Raw genomic sequence first — 13573 nt, forward strand, 5'->3', positions numbered from 1 at the left:
GGTGAGCATGACGGGGGGGGCGAGGGGCTCCTCGCCGAACCCGGGGAGGGCTGCGGTGCCTGCGGGGTGCCCTTCTGTGCCAGCAAGGCCCCCGGTGTGGGTGAGGCTCATGCTGGTCGTGGGAACAGGCGGGTGCAGGGGTGCCCTGTGCCCCCAGGAGGGGGGAAGCAACTCCCCCAAGTTGGATCCTGCTCCCAGCACTCCATTTTCATTGTTTTTAATTCCCTTTAAAGAGAGGGGGAAGGAAGGTCTTCTCAAATCATGTTTTCCCAGCTGCTGGGAGAGCAACACCTAGAGCTGATATGTCACATTGTGGGGGGGGATAAGAGATTTTGTTATTTCTTTTCACTTTATAAGCAGTAAAAGGGCTCCTCCGGCTTGTTTCCAGTTTGCTTACTCAGTGCTTCATGCATTTGACAGTTTTTGGTGCATAGGCAGTTTCTTCTATTGTTTGCAGGGATTTTTCCAGAGGGGAAACTTTTTTTTAACATTACAAAACCACAGAAACTGGCAGGAGGAATCTAGGGGAGGTACCGAACTGGAAACAGTTTTAAGGAAAAAGAGGAAAAAGAAAAGAATGAAAGCAACAAGATTAACCAAATAATTTTGAGAGGACCTGGGAACATGTGTCCTTGTCACTGTGTGGCCGGGCCGGGCCGGGGCTGGGCATGCACTGATGTTTCGTGGTGGAAAGCAGCGTCCCCAGACGCAGGGGCTCCAGAAGCTGGATCTGCCCTGGGTTTCCTCCCTCCTGGCCTGTCCCGATACCTCTGCGGAGCCGCCTCGCTGGTGTGGCAACGCCTCGCCACTCTTGCACCAGGATTTGGCCCCAGCCCTTGCCAGGAATGGGGTTGGCTAATAGTTTGCGGCTTGACAGGCACCAGGAGCGGTGCCCATAGGACTTCGTGGGGGAGGACATGCCCAGTGCCCATCCCCATCCCACCGCTTGCCGTGGCGTGCGCCTGCTTCGCACTGGCCACTTCTGTGCCCAAACCACCGGTGGAAAAAGCCTGGATGGTTTTTTTTTTTCCACTGATAAATGGCAGTGCTGTAAGGCATTTCTTTCCGGGTATTCTTTCCCTTTCTCTTCCCAGCCAGCTGAATGAGCTGTTTTCCCTCCGCCTGGCCCTGACCTTCCTGCGTGCTCGGCCATGGGCTGCTGGAAGCCGCTGGCGGGGAGGAGCGGGCTGGCAGGGGCCGCCCCTGCAGGGAAACGGGTGTTGGATGTGCATGGCACGGGAAGCGGCTGGGGGGAAAAAAAACGGGAGGCGGGTTAGCTGGAGAACTGCCAGTGCTGGGTAGTTTTTCCTCTCTTAATTAACAAAAGGAAAACATCAGGCTCTCCTTTGGAGTATGTTTTTGCTTTGGGGTAGAGGCACGCTGCTGATGGCGAGGGGAAGAGCTGTCAGTGAGGACGGGCTCTGCAGCTTGGCAGTACCCGGGAGGTTGGTGCTCTCGGCGCGATGCCATGCAGTAGCTGGAGAACTGCCAGTGCTGGGTAGTTTTTCCTCTCTTAATTAACAAAAGGAAAACATCAGGCTCTCCTTTGGAGTATGTTTTTGCTTTGGGGTAGAGGCACGCTGCTGATGGCGAGGGGAAGAGCTGTCAGTGAGGACGGGCTCTGCAGCTTGGCAGTACCCGGGAGGTTGGTGCTCTCGGCGCGATGCCATGCAGAAGCAGCCGAGTTTGGTGTTTGTGGCTGGGGTTTTACTTCCCCCCAAGTCCTCATCTCAATCCTGTTTGCACACAGAGTATATAAACACCACGGCTTGCCGTCAAGCATCGTGTTCCCTGCACTGGCAAGGCTGAGTTTGCCTGTGTGCAGGAGCCTGAACTCATGCAGCTGCCTTCGCGCCGGGGGCTGATGCAGTTTCCCGTGGTCCCTGACCATCGATCCCCCGTGATGCTGGTCCATGCTGTGCTGGTTTCCTCTGCACCTGATGTGTTTCTCTGCTGTTTCTTTGCAGGCCAAACCCATTTATGGCGGCTGGCTGCTGCTGGCCCCGGAAGGAACGGACTTTGACAACCCCGTCCACCGCTCCCGGGTAAGCGAAGCCGAGATGCCCTCTCCCCGTGCCGTGGGTGGGGGTGGCAGGAGGAGCGGCGAGGGCCTGTCCCTGCCCACAGAGGTGGCTGCAGCCCCGGGAGTGCCGCAGGCACCTCCATGTAGCCATCCCCTTGTGCAAACCAGGAGGCTGGGAGATGTTTTCTGCAGCAGGGCTTGAATGCCTTCTCCGGGATGTGAGGTCTCCCATGCTGGGCAGCAGGCTGGGGCACTGCAGGTGCTGGTCAGGCTCAGTCCGTGCAGTTTTATTGCTTGCTGCTGTTGCTTTTTGATGCCTTGATGCTGCTCTGGTTGGGGTCTGGTTGGCCTGACACATGCCATGCTGATGGGAAGGCTCTCAGGCTGGCGGGATGTGGGCTGTGTGGCTCTGAGCCATGCTAGGACGATCAGCAAGGCACCAAGTTTCCCTTTGGTGCTTGGAAACAACTACTTTATTTTCTGCAGCTCATCACGGGCGTGCCCAGAGCCCTGGAGGGAGACCGCATCCCATCCCCTAATGCGGATACCCCTGTGTCAGGCAGGTCCTGCAGCAAGGAAGGGGCTGAGAGGTGATTCCCATTCTCTATAACCCTGCGGAGCTCTGAAGCCGAGTGCGCTGGCAGCAGAGACCCGCAGACAGAGCGGGGCACACTCAGCTCCTGCCCAAAGGGGTTTGCTCGTGCCTTGCAGAAACAGCAGCATCGTGTGGGGTTGGAGCATCCCCCACTTTCTTGCCCTGGGGGGTGTGAGGCCCAGAAGGAGGTGGCCAGGTTGATGTCCTTTCACCGCTGGCTTGTGACGAGGACTCCCAGCCTGTCACCAAGCTGCTCTTCCAGGGAGCTTGCTGCTGAGGCCACGAGGACAGGGCTGTCTTGTGCGTGGGAGGGATGGCAATGGTCCGTGAACCCTCTGTCACACAGCCAAAATGCTCTCGGAGCTCCTAGTAATAAAAAAAAAATCTCTCCTGAGTGAACAAGAATTGGGTTCCGAGTTCAGCCTGGGGTTTATGGGTCATTATTTGGAGTCGCAGCTAGTTGCAGGCTTGCTGGCCCAACATTGTGGGGACATGGGACTCGGGTCCCCCCTGGAGTGGAGGCTGCCTGCTAAGCTGGGGCATGCAGAGGTCCACAGGGTCCTTGATAGTTTTGCTTGTCCCTGAGCACCTTGGACTTTGCCCGAAGGGCTGAGAAAAGTGAGATAAGAATTTCTGCACCGGGGCTATGAATCTAGGACCTTTTTTATTTCAGCCTGCTCAACCAGTTTTTGCTCTTGGCTGAAAACAACCTGGCACGCACAAAAAAAAGGCAGTTTTCCAGCCAGATCAGTTCTCCAATCTGGTTTGCTGTGTGGCTGCAGAAGCAGCAGTGCCAGCGTGGTGCTGGGGGAGGCAGGACTGCCTAGGCAGTGCCACCCCTGGAGGTGCAGCCACCATCCAAATCCAGCTGATGCACTGCTGGGGGACATCTAGCGTGACACCCTGTCACCCTGCAGGACCGGGTGCTGGAATAGACCACACAGGATGAAGCTGAAGGCTGGGAGCACTTAGCTGGGGGATCCTTCTGGTGTCCTGCAGGTCTTGGGTCTCTTGGAGAGCAGTGACAGGGCTTGTGGGCGTCCTTCAGGAGAGGAGGAGGAGGAGGAAAGTCCTGATTCCAGCCTATAGCTGGAGTCTTTTGTCTCTGGTTATTTTTGTCCCCTGTATGGTTAAACCAGGCCACCTTGGGATGTGTCTGAATGCAGAGAGGAGCGGGGTGGGGAAGCAACGCCAAAACAGCCTCTTCTTGGGTACCCGCAAAGCCAGGCAGTAAATCAGCATTGAGCAACGTGGGCTGGTGCGAGCAGACCTCTGGCAGACCCCTGCCGGATGGCCTGGCAGGATCCTGCTTTGCAAAGCCCACGGCACCCCAAACACCTGAGTTTGGGGCATGAGGGGCTGAGCAGAAATACTTCATCACCTTTTAGGAACAGCCCCTGCAGTGTTGGGGGTTCCCCCTGCTTTTTCGGTAGCTGTGGTCCGGTGCCCAGTGAGACCTGGGCATGTGACCTGTTGTCAGGAGTTCCCCTGCCACAAAGAAAGGGTTTCGGTGTCTTTTCTCTGCCCCAGCTTTGGGGGGCTCAGCTCCGGTGCCCCCGGCGAGGCCTGGGGTCCGGTGAGCCCTGCTGTGACCCGCCTTGCTGTCTTCTCTTGCAGAAATGGCAGCGTCGGTTCTTCATCCTTTACGAGCACGGGCTGCTGCGCTACGCCCTCGACGAGATGGTAAGTGCTGCCCGGCGGAGGCGCGCGGCCACGTTCAGGCTGTGGGGATCAGCCAGGGCCACCTCTGCTGCCCTCGGAGGAGCCTCTGGCGATGCCCCTGGTATGGCGTGGGGAGGTCTCTGCCGAACTGGTGAAGAGTTTTGCTCTCTGGGTTTGACTTACTGCCAGGCTGGGTTTGCGTGGGAGCTTGATGGACGGTCAATGGAGGATGATGGGTGTTTAGGAGGCGTGTGGGTCCCACCTGGCTTGGGGTTGATCAGTTGCTGACAGATCCTGCGCTGGTGGGGTCCTCAGGGTCCCCCCCACTCCTTTCTGCCCTGCCCTGTGCCAGCTGGGGTTTGGTGGCGGTGAATTGCCTTGGCGGTGCCTGGGAAGGAGGTCCTGCCTAGCGATGCCCGTGGAAAGTAGGTCAGCCTTCCCACTGCTTGCCCGCCCCAGAGTCATGGCATGCCGCCGGCGCTGCTCCCCTTGGTAAAACAGAATGGGGAGATGAAAAGAAGGGAAACCCATCCACTGCGAGCTGCAAAGCGGGGACCGATAAGCCCAGCTGGGTCAGCCCTGCTGTGACCGCCCGGGGCCGCTGATTTATCCTCCCGGCTACAGCAAGCCTGTGAGAGGGTGTCCAAGGTTGAGCGTGCCGGCACGGTGTGGCACAGCATGGCAGGTGCCCGCGTGCTGGGATCCGCCTGGGCGGGAGGCTCATGAAACCGGGCACACCGGGATGTGGGGCAGCGTATGTGCACACGCGTGGGGCTGGGACGTGCGGGGACCTGCGTTTGTGACGGGCAGGCTCCCTGCGAGGGCGGCATGCCTTGGTCCTCCGCTGATGCCTCCTGCGAGGGCACTGTGGGATGGGGAGGCAAGGCAGCACAGCGAGCGTTGCTTGAGTTTCATGCCTTGTGTGTTTGTATTTTTTCTTGGGGTCGATTCAAGTGCCCTAAATAATTTAAATGTCTCAGGTAGGAGTGGTGGAGGCTTTCAATACGTTTTTAGTGTCTCAGCAACCTGGCTCTGCACTGGGCTGGTGTTTCATGTCCTGCAGCGACAGGAGAGCGGTGTGCGGCTGGCTGGAGTGGGGAGATGCCCTGATCCATGCCTTGTGTGTTTGTATTTTTTCTTGGGGTCGATTCAAGTGCCCTAAATAATTTAAATGTCTCAGGTAGGAGTGGTGGAGGCTTTCAATACGTTTTTAGTGTCTCAGCAACCTGGCTCTGCACTGGGCTGGTGTTTCATGTCCTGCAGCGACAGGAGAGCGGTGTGCGGCTGGCTGGAGTGGGGAGATGCCCTGATCTGAGGAGAGGCTCCTGCAGCGACAGGAGAGCGGTGTGCAGCTGGCTGGAGTGGGGAGATGCCCTGATCTGAGGAGAGGCAGAAGGATATTGGGAAGCATGATTTTTAAGTGTTTTTTTTTTTTTTTTTGGTTTGGCTTTGCATCCCTGAGAGGTTGACCTGCCCCAGGCACTGCTGCCTCTGGGCAGGAGCAGATGGGCAGTGCCTCAGCCTTGTGGCACCGCTCGCCATCCCTCAGCAGCCCCGTGCCACGGGGGACTGTCGCCAGAGGGCACGCGGAGGATGGGGGAAGCGTCCCGCAGTTCTCCAGGCACCTCTTGAGCTTTTTCCCCTTGAGAAGGGTAAAAGTGGAAAAAAAAACAAAAACCCAACAAAGGGAGCATCCAGCATGGGTTGACCCATGGTGGTCCCAGGCTGGACCCCCTCCTCGGCTGCTGCTGGGTTCCTGCACCCCTCCAGCCTTGCATGCCCTGTGGGACAGCTCTGACCCAGCAGAGCACTGCTGGACAGGGCACCGGGACTTGCTGCCGCCATGGTCCTTCATGGTGCAATGGGTCCCACAGGAGGGCTCGATCTAGTCTTGCCATGGCCATAGATGGAGGAGATGGTCGCGGCTCTCTCCTCATCAGGGTCTGATGGTGTAAAAAATACCCTCCTGACCTTTCTGCAGTGCTCATCACAGCGTGAGATCCACGCTGCTGTTTGCACCAGCTCTGCTAAAGGTGTCTCCTGGCCATAGTTGGGCACGGCCTCCCCTGGCCCCTTCCAGCCCACGGCACCAGAGCATCCCCTGCCATGCTAGCCGGGCTGGGGCAGGAGGAAAAGCCCCCACGCAGGAGGAAACGGGGGGTTTTGTTGCTGCTCAGCCCACGCAGGAGTGGGACCGGGGGGCTGAGAGAAGGACAGACAGGGACCATCTTCTTCCACATGTGGGAACGTGTCCTGTGGCGTGTCCTCTGCTTGACCTTGGGGGAAGTTGTTTTTCTGCCAAACCGCCAGTCCCTGACCCCTCTGCATCGGGCGCCGGCACGGCTCTGCTGACGGGACCGGGGCCGCGCTCCGGCAGCCCGCCATGCCCCCGCACAGTCCTGCCCTCACCCCGTTCCCCGCGGCAGGGCCGGGCTCACTCCCTGCGTGCCGGGAGGCTGTGTTTACAGGGGGTCACGTAACTTCCCGCACAGCTTTTCTGCTGGTCCCCGGGGGTAACCCGTGCCCATTGCAGTCCAGGTTTCTGCTCCGGCAGGACCCTGATCCTGGGACCACCAAGCTCACAGCAAACCCCCTTATGTCAGAACCAAGTGCCCGTGCGGGTGTTAGCCCTCAGCCCTCAGCTGGTCTGTGCGAGGAGGGGGGACCTGTGAGGAGCGGCCGGGTGCAGCGTGTTGAGCACATCAGGGCTCGGCTGCGGTGCAGATTTCCTGCCCGGGCAGGGCCAGAGCGTGGCTCAGAGGGTGCCACAGCTCCAGTGGGTTTGGGACCCTCTGCCACCGTCCCACAGCATCAGGCTGTGACGGCTGAGTGTTGGGGGTCACTGGGGGGGGGACTGGTGGCACTCAGGTCAGGCTGTAAGCAGGCACATCCCCGTGAGGGATGTGAGGACCCAGTCCCGTGCCCACCACACCTCGGGCATTGCTGGCTGGGGTTGCTGGGGGACACTGGTTTCTCCCCTGAGGTGCTTGCCCGTTCCCTGCCTGCGGCTATCCGCCCCTCCGGCTGTGCCAGCTCCTTGCTGTGTCCCCACCATCTCTGTGGGCCAGGGAGGAGTAACGGGGCTGGGGGCCTCGCCCAGGAGGTGCCTCTCCCTCGCACAGCTGGGACACTGGTTTTTGCATGGGGAATCCACTTTGCAGCCTACGCAGGGACGATCTACCCCCAGTGTGCCTCAGTTGCTTCCCCCCCCAGGAGCCGGGTGGGGGTCCCACGGGGGCCTCGGCACGGGGGCGGCCTCCGCAGCGTGCCGGGAGCCGGGCGGCAGCTGGCCGGAAACCTCCCAGGCTGTTGCAAGCAGGGATTGAATTGCTCTGCCTTGAACCTGTTAGACATTAATTTTGTGGGTTTGGCAATTTCTGCTCTTACTAAAAGCAGGAGGGGAGGGAGGGGTGAGCTCGGGAGGGGAGCCCCGGGCTGGCAATGGCGGCGGAGACACTCCCGTGCCTGGACAGGGAGACTCCGCTCCTCGTTCCCGGTGGGTTGGAGAGCAGTGGGGTGTGGAGGGGCACCTCGAAGCCCAGCCACAAGCTGGGGAGACCTCAGGGGGTCTCCAAAGACGTTGGTGCTGTGGTACACAGAGGCCATGGGATAGGGCAGCCTTGGGCACAGGAGCCGTTTGCTGTGGGGTGGGTCAAGTTTGGTGTTGAATTGGAGCATTTTGGGCACGGAAATCCCTTTGCAGAAGGTGGGACAAGCGGGCACCAGCCACCCTGCTGGCATCCAGCTCCCTCCTGAGACCTGCCCAGAGGTGTTCCCGAGCTGATCCCGAGTCTGTGTTCCTGCTCAGCTGCCTTCTTTCTTTATGTCCATCCTTCTATCTGTCTGTCATCTCTCTGCCATATTTTCACTCTGAAAACTCAAACCAGTTCTGCACGATGGCTGCGATGGGGAGGATGCGCACAGGCTATGGGCCTCCATCCCCTCCGATCCAGGCTGAGCTGCCAGACTTGCTCCCCGGGGCCTCCCTCTTTCATGCTGGGTGCTGGCACCCAGAGCCTGCCTGGCTGCTGGGAATGCCAAGGGGAGCGCATCCCCTTCCCCTCCGCGGGGAGCGTGCCAGCGTCTGTTCCCGGCTCTGCCGAGCCCTGGCTAAGCCGAGCCTGCTCAGACGTGCAGAAATTCCTCCCTCCCAATTGTGGGTGGATGTGGAGGTTGTGCGATCGCTCGGGGTTGCCTTCCCATGCTGAACCCCTCGGCACTGGCTTGCTCCTGCTGTTTGATAAACCTCTGTGCTGGGCCAGATGATGTACAGGGCTCGATGTTCCTCTGCAGCAGCTGGAGGATAGCAAAACTGCTCTTACATTGAGTTGAAGGAAGGTAGGAAAGAGGGTGACAGGGAGTCAGGGACAGGCTTGGGGACAAGCTGCTGCGTTGCAAATGCCCGAGGATGTTTGCCCCCCGTGTGTTCCCCAGTCCTGTGGCACTTCCTTGGTTTTCTCAGGAGATACGTTCCCTGATTCCCCATTGCACGGAGTGCGAGACTAAAGCCTGCCAAAAAACCTAAGCCAAGCCAAATGCGTCCAGAGATTTGTTTTGGAGGTGGAAGACTCGCCCAAAGAGCTTAGACCTTTGGTATTTTGGGATATTTGAAACTAGAGAAGATGAAGTCCTTAGCCTGTAGGGAAACAGCCCTGCCCGGGCTGGGAGGGATCGCGCTCAGTCTCTCAAGGGGACGAGGAGGGACTCATGCCAGGATGGTGAGTGAAACCTCCCCTGGCTGCTGCCTGCCCAGCGGCTGCATCCCAGCACGCTCTGTCCAGGGGGAGATGCCCAAACTGGTGCTGGCGGCTACACCCTCTGATGTTGGCCCATGCTGCTCAAGGTCTCAGTCCTCCTGGTAAAAGTCCCCAGCAAAACCACTGCTGCGGTGGGAGAGCAGCCCGGCACCATGGTACCAGGGCGGTTCGGGAGGTTTTGGTTGAGGTATGGGAGCTGCCTCAAAAATGGTGCCGGGGTCAGGGGATGGAGTCAGAGAGTGGCAAGTGCAGAACATTTGCCTCCTTTTGTTTTGATTGCTGTGATCTATAATTAGCGGCCAAGGTCTCTATAAATAGAGCCCTGCTGCGTGGGAACGTAGTGGAGAGGCAGCGGGTGCGCAGGAGGGGTTTTGCAGGGATGGAGAGCACTGTCCCGTCCCTCCCTGGACCTGCGGGTGGGTGATGGCCTCAGCACTGCCTGGGGACAGATCCAGCCCCGTGGCTAGAGCAGGTCAGAGAAGAGGGTCTGGAAGCTCCAGCCCAGCTTCTTAATGACTCATCACATGTCCATGGGCCAGGCCTAGTCTCTGTGCCTCAGTTTACCTCTCTGCCACTTCCCTTGGGCTGGGATTTATACTAGGTTGGCATTTGTGCCAGTGCTTTGCCCCCAGTGAGAGCAGAGGGGCAGCTGCATCCTCCCTGGGGATATTCTCCCATCACACCAGGCCTCTTTTTGGTGGCTGCCTGAGACTATTAATTAGGTTGTTTTTTTTTTTTTTCTTTGTGGATATGCTGGTTTGAAAGCAGGACAAAATACAGGCTCACCTGGGAGCATCTCAAACTTGCTTGTGTTGTGGATAACTAATGCCAAGGTGAGAGCATCTTCTGGATGGGCTTTCCCAGCTCCTCTGCGGGGGATCAGGAGGAGCATCCCTGTGCATGACGTGTCCTTCTCCCAACAAACTGGTCTTGCTCCATATCTGGCACTTTCCAGCATGGCGGGGTGAAGTGTGAGAATGGGCTGTGAGCCCTACCTCCACCATACCCCTTATTTGCTGGAGTCAAAGTTGCTTTCTAAAAATGGTGAGGGGCATTAAGACCGCTGTTGTGGGGGGGTCTAAGAGGATGCTTAAACTAACACTCAGCTGCCTCCACGCCAGAATTTGCTCATGTGTATGGGGTTGGGTGGTTGTATCCTCCGCAGCGGCGTTGCAGAGCCCTGCCCGGGCTTGCAGCACAGTAGTCCTGCTCCTAAGTCAGGAACTCGGGCGGATTGTGATAGCGTTAACCTCGGTGCGATGGAGCAGACATCCCTGCTCCAGCTCGCAATGGCTGGGAGGGAGGTCAGGAGGGAGCCGGGAGCTGGTGGGACCGGGGTGGGATGAAGAGCAAGGCCAGCCTGGCGTCTGGCAATGGTTAGGGGAGCACCGGGACCCCTGGACTGGGTGTATAAATAGAAGAAGAGAGGCCAGCTTGGAGGTGGGAGGTCTGGCACTGCGCAGGGGTCTGCCAGGTCACATCTGGAGCCCCGCACGGCCCCAGGCCCTGCTCCTGGCCGTGGAAGCCTAAGGAATTGATCAATGGGTAAAAAAGGAGAACGGTGTAAGCATTGGTGGCTGCTGGTAGGGGATCAGAGGGAGGGAGGGAGGGATACGTGCCCGCCAATGCTGTGATGTGCAGATGGGGATGCGTGCCCGCCAATGCTGTGATGTGCAGATGCGTGTAATTATTATTTCCTAATCAACCCCCCTCCAAAATTCTCTTTATTTGGAAGAAAGGGCATTTTAGAACGTCACTGTCAGCAGAGCTGTGCTGTGTTAATTTTCATCGTAGTTCCCTCCTTTGTCATCTATATTGTTTTAAGAAGCCAAGAATCCGTGCATGTGTTTTTTTCCTCCTTTTCAGATCAAAGCAGTTTACTTCAGTCTTGGCACGGGATGGAAATTCATTGGCAGGGATTAAAAACGAACCTTAAACATCCTGGCCTCTCTGTCCTTACTTTTTCCACACGTTTCGCCATTTAAGCATTTCCAAGTTCGCCCTGCCCCCTCCTCCATGGGAGCACCAGGCTTTACAGACCCCCATTCCCCCGTTCCTGGCGTTTCCCCCCACGGACGCAATTTTGCCGGTGCCTCTGTTCACCAGATCTTCAACACTTTCAGTTTCTGTTTAGTATAAAAAGCTTTTGGCTTGATTTTATCCGTGGGTCTGACTTGGTCTTGTCTTGCAGACTTTTCTTCCCGGCTCCTCCGGTTTTCGGTTCGACCCCAACAGAGGGGAGAGGGGCAACCCCTTGCACGGCCCCAGATTTTATCCAAGGCGTGGGTCTGACTTGGTCTTGCAGTGGGAGGACTTTTCTTCCCGGCTCCTCCGGTTTTCGGTTCGACCCCAACAGAGGGGGGTGAAGCGACCCCTTGCACGGCCGCATCCTGCGACGGTCCAGAGGCGGGGGGGGGGGGACGCGCGCCGGGGGGGGGGTGACGGTGCCCTGCCAGTCCCACCAGTTTATGCAATGGTGGTGGTGGGGAAGTGGCTCCGTGCAGGAGCTCCTGGGTTCACGGTAGCAATGTGGGTGGGAAATCACGCAGGATGTGAGCCGGCTGGGATAGGAGTGATGGGCAGCGGTGGGCAGCAGAGGTGGGAAAATAACTGGTTTGGTGGGGAGGTTTCACCTGGGATGTTTAGTGCATATCTTAAGGAACTGTTGGGAATAATTTAGGAGCAGCGATCCTTTCTCCTCCAGGAGCGCTGGGCAGGAGAGGGACACCTGAAGTCAGGGTGCAAGGGAGAGTGTGCAAAGCACATCCTCGTGATTGCTCTACAGGAGATGTAGAGACAGCACAAGTGCAGGTGGCTCCTGACAGAGCTCGGAGGTCTTTGATGGATTTGTTGTGTTTAATTTTCAATACTGCTTTTGGGGAAAAAGAAATCCATGAACCTACAGGGAGCCCCGTGAACCCGTTCCCCAGGACATGGCTGATGCTGGGACCAAGCAGCCTTGAAGGGGTTGGGAGGATACACAGATCTTCATTCGTGGTCTTTCTAATATTAATGTCTTGCTTAATGCTGATCCAGTGTCATTTTGTTTACTGGAGTTGAGTGTGAGGATCCCATAACCGTGGCTTCAGGGGGGTTCATGTCTTTCCTTTTCTCTCCGCTCAAAGTGTCCAGCTCCAGTCTCTGCTGGAGGTGGGTCCTGCTTTCGAGACACCTGTGGGCACCTCCACAAACTGTTCCCTACCCTCTTCTATTTTACCTCTTTTAGTTTGGTTTTGTGTATTGTTTTGGGAAGAAAAACTGCTGAGCTGCAGAAGGGCAGTTCGTGGGGGCTGAGAGAACAGGGAAAGGGGAAGGGCTCCTCTAGGGATGGCTCCAACATCAGCCCCGGCACCTGGGTCCATGGCCAGGGACCATCGCTGGGGCCCCAAAAGTACCTGGGTTTACTGTGAGCTTAGGTGGATCAAGCTGGCTGTTTCTGTTCGCGTCTTCTCGAGCGTGGATGGAGGAGGCTGATGTCCATGTCCAAGCCCCCCGAGAAGGGCGTTTAGTGCCTGCAGGACCCACTCGGGAGAGGCCCCGGTGTGAAGCAGTCCGTGGTGGGAGGTTTGGGAGTTAACAGGAGGCGAGAGGATGAAAGCAGAGTTGGGAGAGCTCGATAGAGCCAGCGACCTCCTAATGAACGAGCAGCTTTGATGACCTGGGCCAGGTGCTTCCTTCCTGGAAACAACACAGCCCCTATTGTCTTCTGCGGGGCGAGCTGGAAAGCTGGAATTGCTCTTACGCTGAGCAATGAGAACAGGTTTAAGTGGCTCTGTCCTTTCTGCTTTTTCCCTACTCCTCCATCTCTTGAGGCCTAGCAAAGACGTTTGTGTAGAAGACGTGTGCAAGAGCAGTGAGGGAAATGAGCTGGATTTTAAATTGCATTTACCTAGTTTATGGGAGGCAGAGTGATACAGGCACTTGCAGCAGCTGGAGTTTCTTCTTTGTGACTTCTGGAAACCTGGGCTCTGTACCTGCGGCCTCCAGCCTGGCTGCAGGCTCTCAGTGAAAGAAAAATCGCGATCCGCTGTAAAACATTGATGCAGAAATCAAACCCGCATTTAGCAGTGAAGATGTCAGAGCTGGTGGTGAAATGACACAGCTCATTGCCGAGCGCACAATTACCCTCACGCGAGCCCTTTGGGCCCTGGCTGGCGTTCCCACCCTCCGCCTCGCGCGCTGGCCTCGGACCTGCCTTTCCTCTGCATCCCACCACGCCGTAAATGTCTAACAAAACACAGCACTCCAGCAACAGCCCCGAATACCGCAGCGGCGAGTGACAGATGGTAGCACTGGTATTTACTACGGGCAGTCGCTCCAGTTGCTTTTTCCTTTTTTTTTTTTAAAATATATTTTTCTTTCTGGTGGAGCGGTTGCAATTGAAGGCAGCGGGAGCTCTGCTGTAGTCCCCGCAGGCAGCTGAGGAAGGGGCTGCAGCGGTGGGTGCGGTGCCTGATCCCAGCTCTCTGCAAGCCAGGGCAGCGCTGCAGCGCTGAGCATTCCCTGGTCCCCGAGCGGTCGTCCCTGCCTGCCATG

The 13573-nt window shown here is 57.6% G+C and overlaps 1 protein-coding gene across 1 annotated transcript in view; it reads left to right on the forward strand.

The window, feature by feature from the left end:
* Positions 1-13573, forward strand: part of MPRIP (myosin phosphatase Rho interacting protein) — an 89581-nt gene that overhangs the window by 11645 nt on the left and 64363 nt on the right. Inside the window, exons 2-3 of the mRNA XM_019473950.1 lie at positions 1968-2045; positions 4236-4301. Of these exons, the coding sequence (XP_019329495.1) occupies positions 1968-2045; positions 4236-4301 (144 nt within the window). The remainder of the gene's footprint in view (positions 1-1967; positions 2046-4235; positions 4302-13573) is intronic.

The sequence above is a fragment of the Aptenodytes forsteri genome, unplaced genomic scaffold (genome assembly GCF_000699145.1).
Source record: "Aptenodytes forsteri isolate BGI_AS27 unplaced genomic scaffold, ASM69914v1 Scaffold55, whole genome shotgun sequence".
NCBI classification, from domain to species: Eukaryota; Metazoa; Chordata; class Aves; order Sphenisciformes; family Spheniscidae; genus Aptenodytes; species Aptenodytes forsteri.